Here is a 19,463-nt window from a genome sequence, read left to right as displayed (position 1 = left end):
AACCACGATACCAAAATACACCTGTACCTTGCCAGCTGGGGGAATAGACCCCGGTTACAGACTGGTTTTGTCAGAGACCGAATGGAGTCTCCCAGTCTGTAACCATTTTGGTTTTTGTATCCAAATCGAGCGGATCATTCCTCGACGCGGCACAAATTAATTCAAAGCGGCAACTTCATACGAATCAGCCAGATTTATTGGGGACATCAGGGAAACACGACACAAGCAAAGCATTCACGACAATGTTATAATTAATCTATAACCCGTTCTTAACTCGGGAGCTACGGATTACGGGTTTCGAAGGGGATCCCAACGAGATAAACCTTAAACAACATGCAGACAAGACACAGTACTTGGTGATGTTTCATGGACGAGAGGAAAGTGTCAAAGGCACGAATATGGCTCGTGACAAGCCAATGTCTACAGATTCGAGTGCCCAAGCTCAAACACTCCGCGTGGCAGGATGACGCTCGTCCTCCTTTTGTCGCACCGCCCACGCACGCGGCCTCCGCGCCTTCTGACCCTATGTAAGGTCGACGGCACAAGACCGTCAGATCGATGGTGGGTTTCAGCTGGTTTCGCACAAGGTCCAGTATACAAGTCCAGGCCTGGCCTGTTCATGGATGGCTTGTGACCATCCATCTTCCTCTTGATCACAATCCAGAGGTTTTAAATGGGGTTCAGGTCTGGAGATTGGTCTAACCATGACAGGCACTTGATCTGATGGTCCTACATCCACACCTTGATTGACCTGGCTGTGTGGCATGGAGCATTGTCCTGCTGGAAAAACCAATCCTCAGAGTTGGGGAACATTGTCAGAGCAGAAGGAAGCAAGTGTTCTTCTCGGACAACATTGTACGTGGCTTGATTCATGAGTCCTTCACAAAGACAAATCTGCCCGATTCCAGCCTTGCTGAAGCACCCCCAGATCATCACCGATCCTCCACCAAATTTCACAGTGGGTGCGAGACACTGTGGCTTGTAGGCCTCTCCAGGTCTCCGTCTAACCATTAGATGACCAGGTGTTGGGCAAAGCTGAAAATTTGACTCATCAGAGAAGATGACCTTACTCCAGTCCTCTACGGTCCAATCCTTATGGTCTTATGCAAACCTCAGCCTGGCTCTTCTTTGCTTCTCATTGATGAAGGGCTTTTTTCTAGCTTTGCACGACTTCAGCCCTGTCCATAGGAGCCAGTTTTGAACCATCCTCGCTGTGCACTTCACCCCAGCTGGTGTTTGCCATTCTTTTTGTGGGTCACTTGATGTCATCCTGCAGTTGTTGAGTGACATTCGAATGAGTTGGCGGTCATCCTGGTCAGTGGAAAGTCGTTTTCGCCCTCTGCCAGTCTGTAGCTTTGTTGTCCCCAATGTCTGCTGCTTGACCTTGTTCTTCTGATCCGCCATCTGAAATTTTAAGGATGGAAGCAACGCCACGCTCACTGTATCCCTCTGCCAGTAAAGCCAGAATCTAACCCTTCTTTTCCTCACTCAAAACTTTTCTTTTCAACTCTTTTGGCATGGTCAATAGTTATTTTTTTTGATTCCAATTACTTTTGAGGTACTACTACCACTGTTTTTACCATCCAGCTGGTCCTATTGCATGAGGTTAGTGATGACCACAGCAGTGGTTTTTATACTTTTCCTTGTTAAATATGATTCGGTTCAGATGATCACCTAATCAGTACCTCACTAAGTAGAATGGGATGTGCCTGTGTTGGAATTCAACAGACACTGGAATGAAATGGCTGCCATACATGTCGAGATGCTGATTTAAAAATTTTTTGGAGTGGTCTCTTATATTTTTCCAGAGCTATATATTGTTGCGAATTCGCGCCTGCCGGCGTGCGATCGGCCGCTCGACCCGGATGGCGGCCGCCTCACTCACCGGACGGACAATTCTGTCGTGACCCTCCGGGAACTATCGCCCGGAGCCAGTCACGGGTGGGCCTTTCGACCTCACCACGATCGTGCCAATCGGCCACCCGCGTAGGATACGGTTGTTTGCTCAACTCGACCTACCTAAGTACCCACGCGGATGGTAAACTGGGCGATCGTACCTCGCCGCAGGTCGACTCCGGACACGAACCGTTTAAGCGGTCCGTTCCGTGCTATCGGGATAACCGAGCGGTGTTATCATCGGTCTCGACGGTTCCGATTAATTATCTGGCGTATTAAGCCCACTATGAACCCTTTACGTGAAGCAAGATGGAGATTCAAACGAAGGAAAGGACGCAGCGAAACGGGGAACAATTCAACATAATGCACATTTATTACCCAGCCCACGAAAAGCACACATTTTCAGTCAGTCAGAATGCACATTTATCAATTTCAAACAAAAACAACAATGCAGAGCTACGACCGAATACGCGAACACACGGCAACACTTATACAGTTTTACTTCACAGACGGTGCCGACACACATTTACTCAAAAGCAAAGGAAAGAAGCCACCCTCATAGGCAAGGGGGCAGACGGGCCCTTAGGCCAATGTGTGCGCGGGACCTGAAGGAGCGGTCAGGTCCGCGAGACCGGGTGGGTCCTACCCGCATCCTCGTGACGAGCCGCAAATGTGGCTGCCCGGCGTGCCCCGACTTCGTGCTCCTTCGCGGGTTTCGTTGGCACCGCTTGGAGTGGGGTGGGAATGGGGCCCCCTTTTTGCACTATCTCAGCGCGGGGGAAAGGGGGAAATTGTTGATGCCCTGGGGGAGAAGAATGGCTGGCTGGCTTGGGTCCCGCGACGAGCGATCCCACCGCGACCTCGTCGCCGACCGCCGTCTTCCCTGCCTCGGACCCGAGCTCCTTGGCCTCCTCCCACAATTCTCCTCAGCCGACTGCAGAAACCACCTTGACGCCTTCGCCTCCCGACTCCACTCCACTCTCCAACCCGACTTGACTGCCAAAACTCTCTGCCTTCAAAACTCTCTCCCTTCAAAACTCTCTCTCTCTCTCTTCAAAACTCTCTCTCTTCAAAACTCTCTCCCCGATTCTCTTTGCGCTCGGCGCTTTATAGGCCGGCAGGAGAACCCATATGCAAATTTCCGGATCAGGATGAGCTCGGGGGCGGAGCCACACTCGCCCATTGGACGGAGGAAAAGGGGCGTGAACCTCCCCTGATCCTAGAATTTGCATATTTTGATTTCACACGGTTATGCCTGGAGGCGGGGCCAAGCCGCTCTGCGCTTGCTGATTGGACGGATCAGAAGTGGGCGTGTAGCATTCCTGATCCGAATTTTCCCTCGGAAAGGCCACTCTTTGCACTCGCGGCTCGGTGCGTTTCGCTGAACGAGCCCAGGACAGCCCGACGCTCAGTGTTCACAGGTGATGCGGGAATGGCGGTAGAAGGAGAGAGGTGAGGGTGGTGGAGGGTTTTTGGTGGTGGTATGATGGTTATGGTGGTTGATTCAAAATAAAGATAGAACAGAAAAACGCCTAATTCAAAGCGTCGCAGCCCGAATGAATCACATAAATTCCCTCTAAACAACAGGTTTGGGGCTAACTACACATGTACTTAAGAGATATCTCACCTACGGGACCTGAATGGTGGTTTGCGAATTTCCACAGCCGTAACTATATATATATATATATATATATATATATATATATATATATATATATATATATATATATATATATATATATATATATATATATATATATATATATATTATACTAGCGATACCCGTGCACATGCACGGGATAGCAGTACAACATAGCTGGTAGCAGACGACAGACCGTACACGGGGAATGACAAAAATACATATTGTGCAAAATGCAAGTGGTACTATGGAACGCCAAGACTTCCCAAACATTGTCGGCATGTCCGCTGAGTGCCACAGCAATTTCATAGGGATCGTGTGACGGCGAGCCGAGTTTTTAGTGTGCAAGCTTGGTATTATAATAGAGATATATACTGTATGTATATACTGTATATATATATATATATATATATATATATATATATATATATATATATATATATATATATATATATATATATGTTGTTTTTGGCCCATCTCTCAATGTTGAAAAATCTCTTCAAATATTGAAAAATTCTGTTATTTGGATATGGATCTGGATCTTCACCAAAACTTAATCAATTCGTCCTTGTCACATACCCAACCTGTCCACCAAGTATCTGCAGAATCCGTCCATAACTTTTTGAGATATCCTGCTCTATATCATTGCAGCCCGATCTCTCAATGGTGAAGAATCACTTGAAAATTCTAGTAGCCTGATCCGGATCCAGATATTCACCAAAATCTAATGAGTTCGGCCGTGTCTCACACCAAACCTGTCCATAAAATTTCATCCGGATCCGTCCACAACTTTTTGAGATATCCTGCACACAGACAGACAGGCAGACAGATAGACAAACAAACAGACACGCAGGGGTAAAAACATAACCTCCTTCCGCCTTCGGTGGCAGAGGTAAATCTGGGTAAGCTGACTTGATGTACTGAAGAAAATTTCATGGCCCCTTTCCTTGATACCAACTCAATAAACATGTATCGCATTACAAATAATTGTGTGTGTCTGTCCTATTATTAAATTATTGAAGTAGGGTTTATGTGCATTGCGGCCTTTTAGATATCGCATTTCTGACCAAATTTGTAAAAATGGCTCTTCTTGCTATTTGGGTTGCCGACCATTGCTGTTGGTGAACTGGTCCAACACTGGGGTGCATTGCACAAATCTTGCTCTGTCAAGTTCAGCAAAGAGAAGTTAGAGAGAGCTACCAAAAAGCGTGACAAGGATGATGCTGTAGAGAGCAGCACTTCTGGGCTTAAGCGGCATTGGCGCCACTCGATTGACAAAATGGTCTGTCTATTATGTCATCGAGAGGATGGACACCTACATTAATTTAGAACACTTGGAGCTGATGAGACTATTAGACATATGGCTACCAAGCTGCAGAAAACAAAATTAATGACTCAAATAGAAGGTTGCGATCTCATAGCACTCAAGGTTAAATATTATCTGCAGTGCCTAACAGAACTACGGAATCGCTACAGATCGCTGATGCAGCAAAATGAGCAGGAATTGGGAGGCTCTTCTGAGGAATAGAAGATAAATGCAAGAGCACTTGTGGAGCTCTTTGCTCATGTAGAAAACTTTGTGGAAGATGGGACATTCTACTTCAAATTTTCGGTTTTGCATCAGTTGTATGAAAACCAGGTATGATACCTTGGTGTTGATAAGGAGAGTAACAGAACCCGATTCAAGGAGAAAGTTCTGGCATACTTCCCGCAAGCACAAGAGAAAAGTGATTGCAAAAATAAGATTCTGGTATTTGAACATTGTATGCAGAAAATGCTAAAGTCAGCCATGGCATGCAATCATGAAGGTGATGCACTATTGCTGGCTAAGGCTGCCAAGATAGTGTGCAAAGATTTTGTCAGCTACAAAGGTTTCCACTTTGATGGCAAATTTCCTTCTGGTTGTCAACAAGGATCAGTGCCATCTACTCTCAAGACTCTTGTGTCGATGCTGTTGAAGGGTGCTGAGCTGAAAGACCAAGATTCCACAGACTCGCAGGCAAACCTCAGTCTCTCATTCCATTCTCTTCAACTTCAAGAAACATGCGTCGACTTCTAAGTGCCGGCATTCCCTGTTTAGGGAACCACCATTGCCGCAGTACATCAGAATGAAGATTCACACAGAGACAGGGTTTGTGACATGACTACATTCTTCAGCCAAAACAACCATCCTTTCCCCCCTTGGCTATCTGATGATGGAAAATTGCGCTTTGGAAATGTGCAATTTGTAATGTGCAATTTTGCACATTTGGAAATGTGCAAAATTTGATATTGTGATCTGATGAACATTCTGGCCAGACACCCACGATGATCCTCCTGATTCCATTGACATGAAGCTTCTTCATCGAGTTGCTGTGGTGCACTTGCTCCCTACGACCAACATTGTGACGTTTTATGAGTATGCTGATCGGGTCGTTGTTCCATACATCATAAAACAATGAGAAAACTCCAAAAGAGTTGATATTGTATGAAACATCCCCAGCATCATCAAATAATCCACTCAAGGAAAGTGAGGAAAGGGTGTTCGGAGAAAGGTTGCGGGCAAGAAAAAGCTCCCAGGAAACTGGGCCGACTTCTTACGTGACCCAGCCAACAAACAGGAACTGTTTGCATTCCTTTCCAACAAGATTGCCACTGTGAATTGCTCCGAAAAGAAAGAAATCATCACATCTGGTGTCACAGCTATTCTTCGAGGAACCGATCGATCCATGGCACCATGTGATCATAAGGAAGTGGACACCAGGCTGCTGATTCACTTACAGGATGCTCTTCAGAATGGCTGTACCAAATGTCTGGTGTGCACTGTTGACACGGATGTTGTGGTGATTCTCTTTGGCAAGTTCCATCATCTGATCACCCTGTGCCAAGATGTGAGCATTTGGGTTGCCTTTGGTATGGGCAAGAACTTTACATATCATAATATCAATATCTACGAAGACCTGGGTAGGGAGACATCCTTGGCTCTCCCTATCTTTCACAGTTTCACGGGATGCAATACTACATCGGCATTCTTTGGAAGAGGCAAGAATTCAGCATGGGAGGCTTGGAAGTGCTATCATGATGTGACATGTGCCTTTACCTACGTGGCACTTCATCCTTACACAGAAGTAGAGGTTGGTGCTCAACATTTCCAGCTGCTGGAATGCTTCACTTTTATCCTGTGTGATAAGACCAGTGACCTGCAACATGTGGATGAAGCTAGAAAGGAGCTGTTTTGCCAGAAGGGGAAGACAATGGAGAGACTTCCCCCAACACAGGATGCACTATTGCAGCACACAAAGTGAGTTGCATATCAGGCAGGAATATGATGCACCAGTGAGCAGATTGAACAACACGCACATACTCCAGAAGGTTGGGGCTGGACTCTCGATGAGGACAGCAATTCATGGGTTCCTGTGTGGAACATGTTACCTGTAGTCTCCAAGGCCTGCAGTGAACTAGTCAAATGTAGCTGCAAGATTCAAAGTGGATGTGGTGCTTGGTGGGCATGCAGAAAGGCTCGTTGGAAGTGCACTGAACTCTGCAGTTGTCACTGTGAGAAGTAGACTGGGAATAAAATGCATGTGCAGTAGTGTGTGATGACAATATGCTGTCACATTTACAGTTGATATAGTCACAGTCCTTGCAGTATTTTTCGTGACTGGTACATTAACAGTATTCCGTTTTATTATTTTTCAAGTTTTACGTTCATTTTCTTTTTTTGTGTAAATAAAAATCATCTTTTACTTTTCTAAATGGTATAGTTGTATTCCTTGACCCAGAAAATGTATGCTTTGACTCCAAGATTGTGATCCTAAGTGTCTTAGAAGCTGAGATATTGGTAGATACAGGTTTTAACTTGGTGGCCATCTCGAAAATCCAAGATGGCTGCCATAAGGCATTCGGAGGAAGTGGTTCCTATCAAAAATGGAAAGCTACGTTAACGGCTAACATATGGGAAAAAATTGGCGCTTTTATCCGGAACGTCCATATCCATCTCAAATCCGGTCCTAATCACTTATGGATGCTATTTTGCTGGAAAAGAATACATTCGTTTTCATTATGTGGCAGATTTACAAAGGCTACTAATTTTCTAATATTACACAGTTGGTTATACCGGGCGCCATCAGCGATCTTTGATCGCAGCCCTCAAGTTTTAAAAGTCTTTTGTTTTCACTTCTCAACTCATCCCTTCTTTGTACCCATATAGAACACCTTTCCTTTGTTCTACTCGGTCTGGCTTTTCTCTCCACGTTTTTTAAGGCGACTAACACAATAGCTCGATATAATTTCCTTTCTCCCTGGCAGGAAAAACTAACATGCCATCTCACTCATTTCTAATCTTTTGTCCTTTTTCTTTCTTTGGCTGTCTATGTGCGGCGTCTGCTTTAACTGCTCCTTTCTCGAGTGTCGACCAACGGGAAGATAAAACCTTCCACACAGAGTCCATTTATAGTCCAAGACACGGTTTACCAAAAATGTCTTCCAAAAATGGAGTTCCTTGTATTTAAATATTTCTCATTATCATCAAAAAAAATTCACCCTCTTTGTGTTTTTTTTTTTTGTTTTTCCTTTTTAATTTTCTCCCTCTCCATCTCCCCCTCACACAAATTGAAAACACAGCATTTATGTTGATCACATTACACACAAGTCTTGCATCGATTAACTCCTTTCCTTTAGACCTGTATCTTCTTGTTTCATAAACTTTACCCAAGTGTTTTTTTTTTAAGTTTCTTTATGTCCTCTGCCACTGAAAGTGGACAGAGGTTATGTTTTCACACCTGTCTGTTTGTCTGTTAGCAGGATATCTCAAAAAGTTTTTTTTTTCTTATTGTGAGGACTGTGGGTGGAGGAGAATAAGGACAGGTTGAAGGGTGGAGGGAAGAGGAAGGTACAAAGAAAATACTTTTTCTCATGAAGTGTATGCTCTTCTTTTCAGATTTTTCTGCCATGGCAACATTGCGTTTTGGTGATCACCTCATTAAAATGACATCTGTGTTTGCCAAGACGAAGTTTTCTTACGCCATTGTCAACCGCAAGCCACTTGTCCCTGGCCGTATCCTTGGAAGGTGAAAAATGGTAAGGGGTGCCAGTGGTTTGTGTAACAAGGAGAAATGTACTTTTGCAGCAAATCCGGTGTGTCGTAAAGAGCAACGTAGAGCCACTCTATTCCTTGGCTCTAAAATACATACTTTTAAATGCCTTATTTCCACACAGGAGATAATTCATTTTGAGATCCATGGGCCGTAAGAAGCAATGATACCAAAGGTTGATTTATTTCAAACCTAGTTCTATATCTCTTCTTCTTTTCTTATTGGCCTGATTTTATGATACCTGGTGTTGGCTTAATGGTTAGGGTGGTGGGCTTGGGATCGCAGGGGCTTGAGTTCAAATCCCACTTTACCGTTTAATTAATACCGGGTGGGGTTGATTCAGCCTGTCATCCTTCTGAAGTCAGCAAAATGAGTACCAGCTTGCTGGGATGATTTAGCCATTTGAATATTCTGCTTCGGAGTGGCGACCCGTCCAGGTTTGTGCTCAATAGCCCAGGAGACTGCTTTGGTAGCACTGACTCTCTGTACAGAGTATGGTCTTAATGGAGCGAGGGGTCGGAAAGAGAGAGAGGTGATATGGTTTGGAGGGAGAGAGAGGTGGGGTAGAGGTGAGAGAGGCAGAGGGGGGATGGAGGGAGAGGGGTAAGGAAATCCGGCAGATGTGACGCCCAGTTTATCGTCCATCCAAGAGGCAACACACAATGATGAATCTCACTGCCTGTGAAGCACTGGGCTGACAGTTTATAGCTGGGTCAGGATTCAAATCCAGGCTGCACAGAGCAAGCATGCGTACCTCTCTGCGTACCTGCCGTGATGTGGTGATTCATTATTTCATAACTACAAACATTTTTTACTCATTGTGATCAAATAATGTATGTTGCTTTCCTACCTCCGGAGTAGAACCATGGTATCGCCATTGAAACTTGAAGAACATGCGCCAAAAGGCCTGACCAAGTAATCTCCAAAACTATTGAAGAAACTTTTAAAACTGAAACTTTTAATTTTCATTTCTATTTATCTATGCCTAAGTGATGGGTCATATGATGGAAGAACAAAAAGTGTAAATGTCGTGGAAAATAAAATTTCACATTTTCAGAGCCAGCCACCACCCATTGTACCGCAGAACAACGCATGTGAGTGACCCCTGAACTTTGTTCAAGTCAATCAACATACAGTATTCACTGACAGTGCGAATATTGTAAAGCGCTCGCAAAATGACTGAAGCACTTCAACGAAACGGTTGATCAGAAACGGCTCGCTTGGCACACGATTAGCAATCACTAAACCATCATATTAAACATACACCTCCTGGAGATGCCCAAAATGTCAAGTATGTCCAAAATGGACAAAGGAACACCTTTGTAGGAGTCTGAACTGCTGCTAATTTCGATTCTGGAGCTTAAATTTTTAATTCTGCTTAGTTTATGAGATTCTCATGGTTATCACATGTGCAGTAATGAAATAAAGCCACGAACGCTGCCGTATCCGGGCATTTATAAGCATTGCAACGTAACCAGTGATTTGTAGCTGTGACAAACACGCATTCGATAATATAAGTGAGGAAAAAAAAAAAACTTTATTGTTAAGAAATCATTGCAGCCTTTTCCAAGTCAAGGCATGGGTGAGCAGGCCAAAAAATATGGCGGCTTCAGACTCCAGCTTGGTTACCCAGGATGTGCCTTAAAACGCCATATACAGCGGTGGCTGAGGATGGCACCTGATAAAGGATATAATTAAATAAGGCCATTAATTTGCTTCAAAATGGGTGTTTTAACCCAAACACCAAATTTTCAGTCATGCACTTCCTTGGAGTTTTCGTAGTTTGTATACAAAGTTTCAGGCTGCTAGGTTTCTGCGAAGAGGAAGAAGAACCGTGAGGTGATGTCAACAACTCCCTTCCACCCGTGGTTGAGCGGGGGGTGGATCACGAGGGCATGAGTCACGCCGGGTGCGGGGGAGGGGGTGCAAAGGTTAAAGAGGACATCTTTTCTTTGTTCGTGTGGGAGTCCCGTGGTAGGGCTGAGTTCGTGAAAGTCCCATGTAAAGAGTTCGTGGGAGTCCCGTGGTAGGGCTGAATTCGTGGGAGTCCCGTGGCAGAGTTCGTGAAGAGTCCCGTTCTGAGTCCCGTGTGCAGAGTTCGTGTGCTGAGTCCCATGGGAGGAGTAAGCTTTTTGCTTCGGAGAGAGCAGTCGTTCAGCAGGCCACCGGGTCCTGCTTAGCTTGCTTGGCTTGAGGCCTTCGGAAGCTTTTTGCTTCGGCTGGCTCAGTGAGCTTCGGCTGCTGCTTAGTTTTGGAAGGAACTTGAGCCAGTTGTTTGGCTCGAGCTGCGAGTGGAGGCTTCTTCCTCTTCTTCCTCTTCCTCTTGGTTCGTGGAGCTTTTCGTTCTCCATTTTGTTTCCCGGCTTGGTGACGACGCATCGGCCTCTTCTTGGAGTTGGATCTTCGGGGAAGCGACGGTCGACAGGAAGGATCGGCACGTGTTGAGAAGCGCGGGAGGATTCGCGGCGATTGGATCCAGCTCGCTCTCGCTGGAGCCCGGGTCCGGACAAGTTGAAGACCACACGAGGTGGAAAGGTTCGAGTCAAGCTCTGAGTTTTAGCTCACCTGTCCTCCGAGCTGGTGCTCGTGATTAAAGGCCTCAGCCACCATTTTGTGTGTGTGTGTACGTGTGTGTACGTGTGTACGTGTGTGTACGTGTGTCCGTGGGCCCGTCTAATAAGTAGGAACTGCTGTTAAGTGTAAATGACTGTTCATAATAAGTAGACGGTTGTAGTTCTTTTGTCGTGCTTTTGTTGCTTGTATAATTGCATACGTGTTTTGCCTTATTTAATTGCATACGTGTTTCATTATAATAAATGTCCTTGTGTGAATGTAAACCTGCTCGTTGCGTCCATTCCCTCATTGACTGAACATTTCGTGTGTTGGGAGTTAGAAAGCTGTTGGTTTGCCGTAACCGGGGGACATTTGGACCGACGGTTCTCGGCGATTACGCCGCTTGGAATCGCGCACGGACAAGCTCGCCTCGGCTGTTTGTTCCGTACGAGTTCCGTCGAGGGTGGAATACCCCAGAAGTTGGATCATGTGGGTGTTTAGGTAAATTGAAGATTGGCAATCGACCCTACCCCACGTGATCTGCCGATTGGCGTATTTTGGTTCTTGTACAAGGACCCGTCGCTCGGAGTTATCCGGGTGGCGATCTATATTCCGGGCGATCGGTCGGGCCGACTCGACTTGCGGCTCCGTTCAGAGCGGTCGGTTGGCAGCTGACGCCCGGCCCGTAACAATATTAAGCATAATTATAAGGCATTATTTAATTATATCAGAAGAAAAGAACAAGTTAGGACCAGTGTGGGCCCATTAAGGAATGGCACCAGGAGATTGGTGAGTGAGGAAAGTGAGATGGCAGGTTCATTAAACAGGTATTTTTCTTCAACTTTTACACAAGAACAGTCAGGAGAATTTCCAATAGCTGAGAGTATCCACCAAGGCGATAAGGAAGGGCTTTTGCAGAAGATCCAGGTTGGAGTTTAGGAAGTAAAGGAACAGCTTGAAAATTTAACAGTCGATATGGCTTTGGGTCCAGATAATATGCACCTGAGTGCATTGATGGAGGTGGCTGAGCAGGTGAGATGTTAATGGATATTTTCAATCGTTCACTGGAGTCAGGACAGTTACCAGAGGATTGGAGAGGAGCAAATGTAACACCATTATTTAAGAATGGATCCAGAGAAGAATTGGAAAGCAATTGACCTGTTCGTTTGACTTCAGTTGTGGGGAAGGTGTTGGAGACATTGATTCGGGACTAGATGAGGAACCATTTATATAAGTACAAACTAATTAAAGGTAGTCAGCATGGGTTTACCAAAGGTAGTTCCTGTCTAACAAATCTTTTTGCATGAAATCAAGCAGTTTCTGATTGGGTGGATGAGGGAATGGCAGTGGACAGAGTATATCTAGACCTTAAGAAGGCATTTGATTAGGCACCATATCAGAGGTTATTTGCCAAGGTGAGGGCTTGTGGAGTGGCTGTGAGATAGATAATTCGATGACAAACTGGTTTAGTGATGGGAAGCAAGGAGTGGCTGTGAGTAGGAGGATGTCTGCAGGGAGGATGTAAGTAATGGGGTACCTCAGGGATCAGTACTCGGACCATTACTATACATAATTTACATCAACGATTTGTATCGTGGGGTGAAGAGCAGGCTTTCCAAATTTGCAGATGACACAAAGCTTGGAGGTAAGGTGGATAACAGAGGGGGTGGTGATCAGATTCAGGAAAGTATTGACACTTGCATAGATTGGGCAAAAGATTGGCAGATGCAATTTAACCTGCGCAAGTGTAAGGTGTTGGGGATGGGAAAGAACAATGAAAATAGAGATTACAGGATGCAAGTGGTAATTTTGGAGCGTGTCACACAGGAGAAGGATCTGGGGGTGGTTAGACACATGAATAATGCTGTGTACAGTTTTCGTTACCACAACTCAGGAAGGACAAAGATTTCATCGAGAGGGTTCAGCGCAGGACTACTCAATTGATTCTGCGCCGAGCTTGACTCTGCTATGAGGAGCGGCTGAAGGAGACAGGGCTTTCTACACTGGAAAGAAGGCAGTTATGAGGAGAGATGATGGAGATGGTTAAGATAATGAAGGGTATAGACTTAAAAAGTGCAGATGAATGATTCAACAGAGTGGACAGTGATAGGACTAGGGGCCATAACCTGATAGTAAAGAAGAGGAGAGTTAAGACTATAGTAAGGCAGGGGTCCTTCACTCAGAGAGCTGTTATTAATGCATGGAATGCTCTCCCTGGAAAAAACAGTGAGTGCAACAACTGTAGATAAGTTTATATTGGAATTGGATAGGTACCTGGAAGTTTTGGAGATAGAGGGGTGTAGGGATGTTGGCAAGACTTTTCGGAAGCTTGAGCATTGTTGGGTGATTGGATGCATGTGTATGGGGTGTTGTTGGTGGGAGTCTCATCAAGGGGTGTTGTGTGTTTGATGTTGTCTCTTTTTTTTTACCCAAGCCCATGCCCCCTTTCCTGAAAAGAAGGGAAAAAAAACACAAAAAATTCTAAATTAATATTTTTTTTTTTTTTTGCATTTTCTTATTTGATCTCATGTTGATAAATTGGTATTATGTTGATGTGGCAAAGGCATGAAGGGCTGAATGGCCTCCACTTGCATATAATTTCCTTTTGATTCATTGTGAACTATTTCTGTTGGTGTTGATTGGATTTTTTGTTTACAAGAGCAAGAATAGCAATTGTAGCAGCGTTCCTCACTATTTTTGTCTGGCGCGTAGACCCTTATGTTATCTGGCCTCTGTTTAGAAAGCCGACACCAATTGGGATTAAATTAATAATGTAATTTTTCAGGAATTGTTCAGGATTTGGCACCTTTGAATGGCATATTTGGTAGATATGTTGGCACTATATAAATGCTGTGGATTATTATTCCGAGCAAAGGACCCATCTGTAACCCCCATTTTAATGAGGTCTATAAGCCTGGTGTTGGCTTAGTGGTTAGGGTGGCGGCTTGGGATCCTAGGGTCCTGAGTTCAAGCACCGTTGGCCACTGAATTAAAATACACCAGGAGGTTGACTCAGCCTGTCATCCTTCCGAGGTCGGCAAAATGAGCACCAGTGTACTGGGAAGGGGGACACTGCATCAGTGGTATAGCCGCGTCACAACCAATGATGCAACCAGCAGCCACAGGCTGCACTCGATAGAAAGAGAGAATGAGGTCTATGGCATTTTATTATGACTTGTAATACCACCTTCCACCTGGTGGCAAGGCTCCACCCACGTCCTCACCTCTGGCCACGTGCCTAATGGCGATCGTGCTGAGTCGGAAACGGGGCGGGTGAGATGCCCGCTCCTTGCCGATTGGCTAAGGAAGGACGCTATGCCTATGTTAGGCTCCGCCCATGTGCGCGCTTGCTGGCGAGCGGCGAAGGATGCCCCGAGCAGAGCGTTGTCGTGTGAAAGTGAAGATGGCGTTGTTGTCGTTGTTATAAGTGTAAAAATCCTATCGATAAAAATAACTCAGTGCATGTACATTTAATTACCCATTAAACAAGGGAAAGGGAGCTATCTATCCACATTTACTTATCGAAATAACTGAGCTATGGGGAACTGAATTTCTGTGTGCACAAGGCTTTCAAATTCATAACAATATTGCTGGTTGTTCTGTTGGAATGAGTCCTGCTATGGTTTTTGATTTCGCTGAATATTCATTGTTTTGAAGAGCATTCACAACATAATCAGGGGGTTGATTAATCTTTTCCAGTTGTTGAAATAATCCTTCATCATCATTTTCTAATTCTCCTATATGCTCTAATTCTTCCTCCCTCATTTGACTGAAATCTTTTAACATTTGAAGTTTTTTAGGAGTATATTCTATTGTGGGAACTGTGGAAACATCTATAATTTTTTTCTTGGGAAGTTTTTAAAAGTGGTTTAAAAATTTCTCTTGTTTACTTTCAAATGCTTCTTCACCCGTTAGTTTCTGTCTGCGTTTCTTCTTTATGTCTTCCTGTTGTTTTGCAACTTTTGAAACCAACTGTTGATGCTCCTTCATTCTTCTTGCTCTTTCTTTCACATCCATTTATTTATTGGAAAATATCATTCACTGAATTATAAAGGTCAACAGGGAAATTTTCCTTTTCTTCATCATTAAAGTAGATGTGTTCAAATAAATCATTTTCTTCAAATATTTCCTCAAATTCTTTATTAACATTAATACGAGTTGTAATTTCTTCTTCACTAATACTTGTATGTCTGCTTTTCATATGTTTGCGTTGAGTTTCTTCATCAACATCAAAACCGAATGATAAAATCTTAACCCCATAACCACTCAGATGTTTAATAATTTGTCTCATTCCTTCTGGATTAGTTTCTAATATCCCAAGACCACCAGATTTTAGTTTCTTTAACTCACTCTTACAATGTGAATATTTTGTTGTACCAAGAGAAACCTCCTCAAATATTTGACCTTCATTCCTCAATCGCATATGTTCCGCCACTGAAATATGGTAATAATCTTCACCTTCTACTTCTCCAGGTCTTATTGCTTCAGTTGTTGTTGATACAATACGAACTACATGGTGCTTTTTAAACAAATTTACAATATTCTCATTTGCACTATACAAGAACCTCGATTTATGAAAGTTTTTTTCCAAAAGCAGATTTACCCACAAGATATATAATAATAGTTGTCATTTATATATGTAATCATTTATAAAATAAAAAATATATCCCTTAATATCTCATCTTGTTTCACAACAATATATTTATATTTTTCAGTCGTGTGCTTCATATAATCCCCAAATTCCTTTTTACTACATAATGGAGAACAATTGTCTCTCCAAAAATTGTTTATATCGATTGAATTTAACTTGAATAAAATAAAAGTATTCGCATTGTTTCTTATTGAGCAACGAGGAAGTTGAAAGTATGATTGACTAAGATAAATACAATTACAAGAAGAATATCTTGTGTCGTCGCTATCCATTACCATTTGGTTTCTCTCATTAACACAATCATCATAGATAACGAGGTTTTTACTTTATTAATCCAAATCTTGGGGAGAAGGTATATCATCCGTATTATCACGAAGAATACAAGTTATCGGTTTTGATTTCTTTTTATCTCTGTGTATCACAAAATAGTTGTATTATATCTTCAATGTTGCCATCATTTAGTTTGTTTTGAAGTTTAAATAAACCGATTATATCTTCTTTTTGACGACCAGCATTAAAACCTTGTGAGAGGAGTTGATACTCAGGTTGAAAACTTGACTTTGTGAAAATTATTAAATTATCATAATCTAAAAAGTTTGGAGTAAGGAGCGTCTTTAAAAGTAAGCAGGTTTGTCCACATCCGCTTGAACCAACTATGAGACATCTTAATGATTTTGGAAGATTTTTATGGTTGTTAAATTTTATGTTATTTTCCCAAATGGGTAAAAAAAATCATTCATTTTTATATTTGGAAAACAGGTTATTTAATTTATTATTGGCTTTTTTATAAACTATATTTTTTCTGAAGTTCGGGTTTAATTTCAAGATAATCCGTTATTTTATTTATACAATATCTTGTGTTGATATTTCCCTGAAAATGACAATTGTGAATAATATATAACAACAATCCTTTGAACATTTCTCGAATACGTTCAGTTTCTTCCATTGTAAGGAAAGGTGTGTTATCACCCTCATACTTTACATTCATTTCTCTAATCAATCTTGTAAAGTAATTCATTTTTGGTGTAAATCTAAAAGAATTATATTCCTTTTTATATTTTTTATTATCATGAATGAGAAGATAATCACAGAATATACATTGTTTATAGGCTTTTGACTCTGTGTTTAATCCCACTCAATCACATGCAGGATAATTCTCAAATTTGTCATCTGGAGAATCAGGGAATTCAAGGGGCTCAAGATCTAGTTTACTATTCATATTTATTAAGTAAAACTTTACTTCAAATAAAATTCATCTTCGGTATAATTTTCGGTACTTTCATTGGTGCTTTCACAATCATCTGTAAAACTACTTTCATAACCATGGTTTCAACACAAACTCTCAGTATCATAACTGTCTTCTGTTCCAACAGATATACTATCATCACTCTCATAATCTTCAAAATCTTCAGTTGAATAATGACTCGTATTTAATTAGCAGAAAAAACATTCCCATCTATGTCTATATACTTTTTTTCATTAACAGATTCAACTACTCCTTTTTTATATTAAAGGTAATTTTAAAATGGTCTTTAACTACTATGGAACGAAATGTCATTTCACCTGATATATTAACATCCTTTATTTCATCAGGATTTACATCTTTAGGGTTGTTGAAAAAAAAATACAAATTTCTCCTTGCATATTACAGATGGTCTTATCTTTTCTTTCTAAAGCTTCATCCATAAGGTTTTTCTTTTTTGATACTTTTTCTTGTTTCGTTGCTTTTTCTAGTTTTGAATATATTGCCAGAAGGAGAGGAGAAACTTTTGTTCGAGCTACTTTAATTGATGTTCTTCCAGATATACTAAAAGCCCTTCCACTGAAGGAAATTGAAGAACTCATGTTATTCACCATAATTGTTTTTATCCAATAGTTGTTATATTTATCTTCATTCAATTTTACATCCTCGACATATTTCTCAGTATCTTTTACAAATGAAGAGATTGATTGAAACTTGTCTTTTGTGTCTTGATACATTGTATTTATTAAGTGAAAAAAGTTGGAAGATAAAATGGTTTTAAGCACAGATTCAGCTATAAATTAAATAAAATTTTCATCAAGAAAATTTTATTTCAAGCAAAGTTTTGTTGTATAAATATGGTGAATACAACGTCCTGCAATGTTTGTAATCATGAATATAAATGTTATAAAAAAACACCTTCAAACCAACAAACACACATTCCATCTTTTCAGACAAATATCTCCACTTGACCAAGAAACAAAACATTGTGATAGATGTGATAATGATATTCTGAAAAAAAATTATAACCAGGCACAACAAATCCCACCCATTTAAGGCATAAAGTTATTTTGGAATCAAATTTAAATTTGATACATCCTTTACCTGAATGTTGATTATAAGGAATATTTAGTCTTAGTTTGAAGTTAATTAAACCATTTTTTACGAAGTCATGAGCGAAAAACGATTTTGACCTTTTTGTGACCTGACCTTGACCTTTGACCTCATTGGACCCAAAAGTTAATTGGGGTCGTCCGAGGTTCTTTACCCACCTGTGGATACAATTTGACAGTGTTTGAGTCAGCGTTTTCCGGTAAAGCTGTATTTTCAGAACCATGTTTTAGGTGTAATGGAAAATTTGTAATTTTGACCGATGACCATGACCCCCAAAACTTCGGACCCTACCGATCTTCACAAATATGCATTTTTCACTATATAGTCCATGGGCCCAGGCATATATCAGTACCATCTGAGAAACCAAACTTTAGGGCTACGAAGTTATTGGTAGGGACTATATGATTATTTCAATATGTGATAACCTTTCCAGAAGAGCAGCTTAATGTATGTATTTTGCATTTTTACCAATTTACCATTCTGAGATATTGATGTTTTGGGGGAAAATCACACAATGGACTATTGACACATCCCATGAAGGTAATATCATTCAATAACAGCTCAGGATATCCAGATTTGGTTGCCTTTTCGCTTTCATTATGCGGAGGGTGGGTACATTCCAGAGATAATAACGACCAATAAGCTGCCAGTCTGCAATGGTTATCACATCAAAATATGATATATATATATATATATATATATATATATATATATATATATATATATATATACATATATATATATATATATATATATATATATATATATATATATATATATATGTACACCAATTCAAAGCCTGGTGTTGGCGCAGTGGTTAGGGCAGCGGCTTGGGATCCAAAAGGTCCCGAGTTCAAGCCCCGTTGGGCCACTGAATTAATACACCAGGGGGTTGACTCAGCCTGTCATCCTTCCGAGGTCGGCGAAATGAGTACCAGTATACTGGGCCGGTGTATACCCCGGTTAAAATAGGTGTACCATATCCCTGTGTCGTAAGAGGCGACCAGGGTTGCGTCAGGAAGGGCATCCGGCGTAAAACCTGTGCCAAATCACTATGCGGATCATACGGATGATCCGCTGTGGCGACCTCTAACGGGAGCAGCCGAAAGAAGAAGAGAGATATACACCAATTCAAAAATCATAACTAGGATTGGTTTCCTTAGATGGTACCGACAAGTGGAATTTCTGGCCTGGCCCATGGACTAAGCTGCCAGTCTGCAATAGTTATCACATCAAAATATGATATATATATATATATATATATATATATATATATATATATATATATATACATAT

The 19,463-nt window shown here is 41.9% G+C and overlaps 1 protein-coding gene across 5 annotated transcripts in view; it reads left to right on the top strand.

Moving 5' to 3' along the window:
• Positions 1 to 19,463, top strand: part of FHIT (fragile histidine triad diadenosine triphosphatase) — a 222,444-nt gene that overhangs the window by 61,844 nt on the left and 141,137 nt on the right. For all 5 annotated transcript variants that reach the window (XM_085864298.1, XM_085864297.1, XM_085864301.1 and 2 more), the window contains one exon: positions 8,454 to 8,570. In XM_085864298.1, the coding sequence (XP_085720424.1) occupies positions 8,454 to 8,570 (117 nt within the window). The remainder of the gene's footprint in view (positions 1 to 8,453; positions 8,571 to 19,463) is intronic.

The sequence above is a fragment of the Eptatretus burgeri genome, chromosome 18, assembly GCF_056783735.1.
Source record: "Eptatretus burgeri isolate ZD-2024b chromosome 18, Ebu_testis_v1, whole genome shotgun sequence".
Taxonomy (NCBI): Eukaryota; Metazoa; Chordata; class Myxini; order Myxiniformes; family Myxinidae; genus Eptatretus; species Eptatretus burgeri.
The sequence above is the reverse complement of the archived record's forward strand: the minus strand, read 5'-3'. Positions and strand labels throughout refer to the sequence as shown.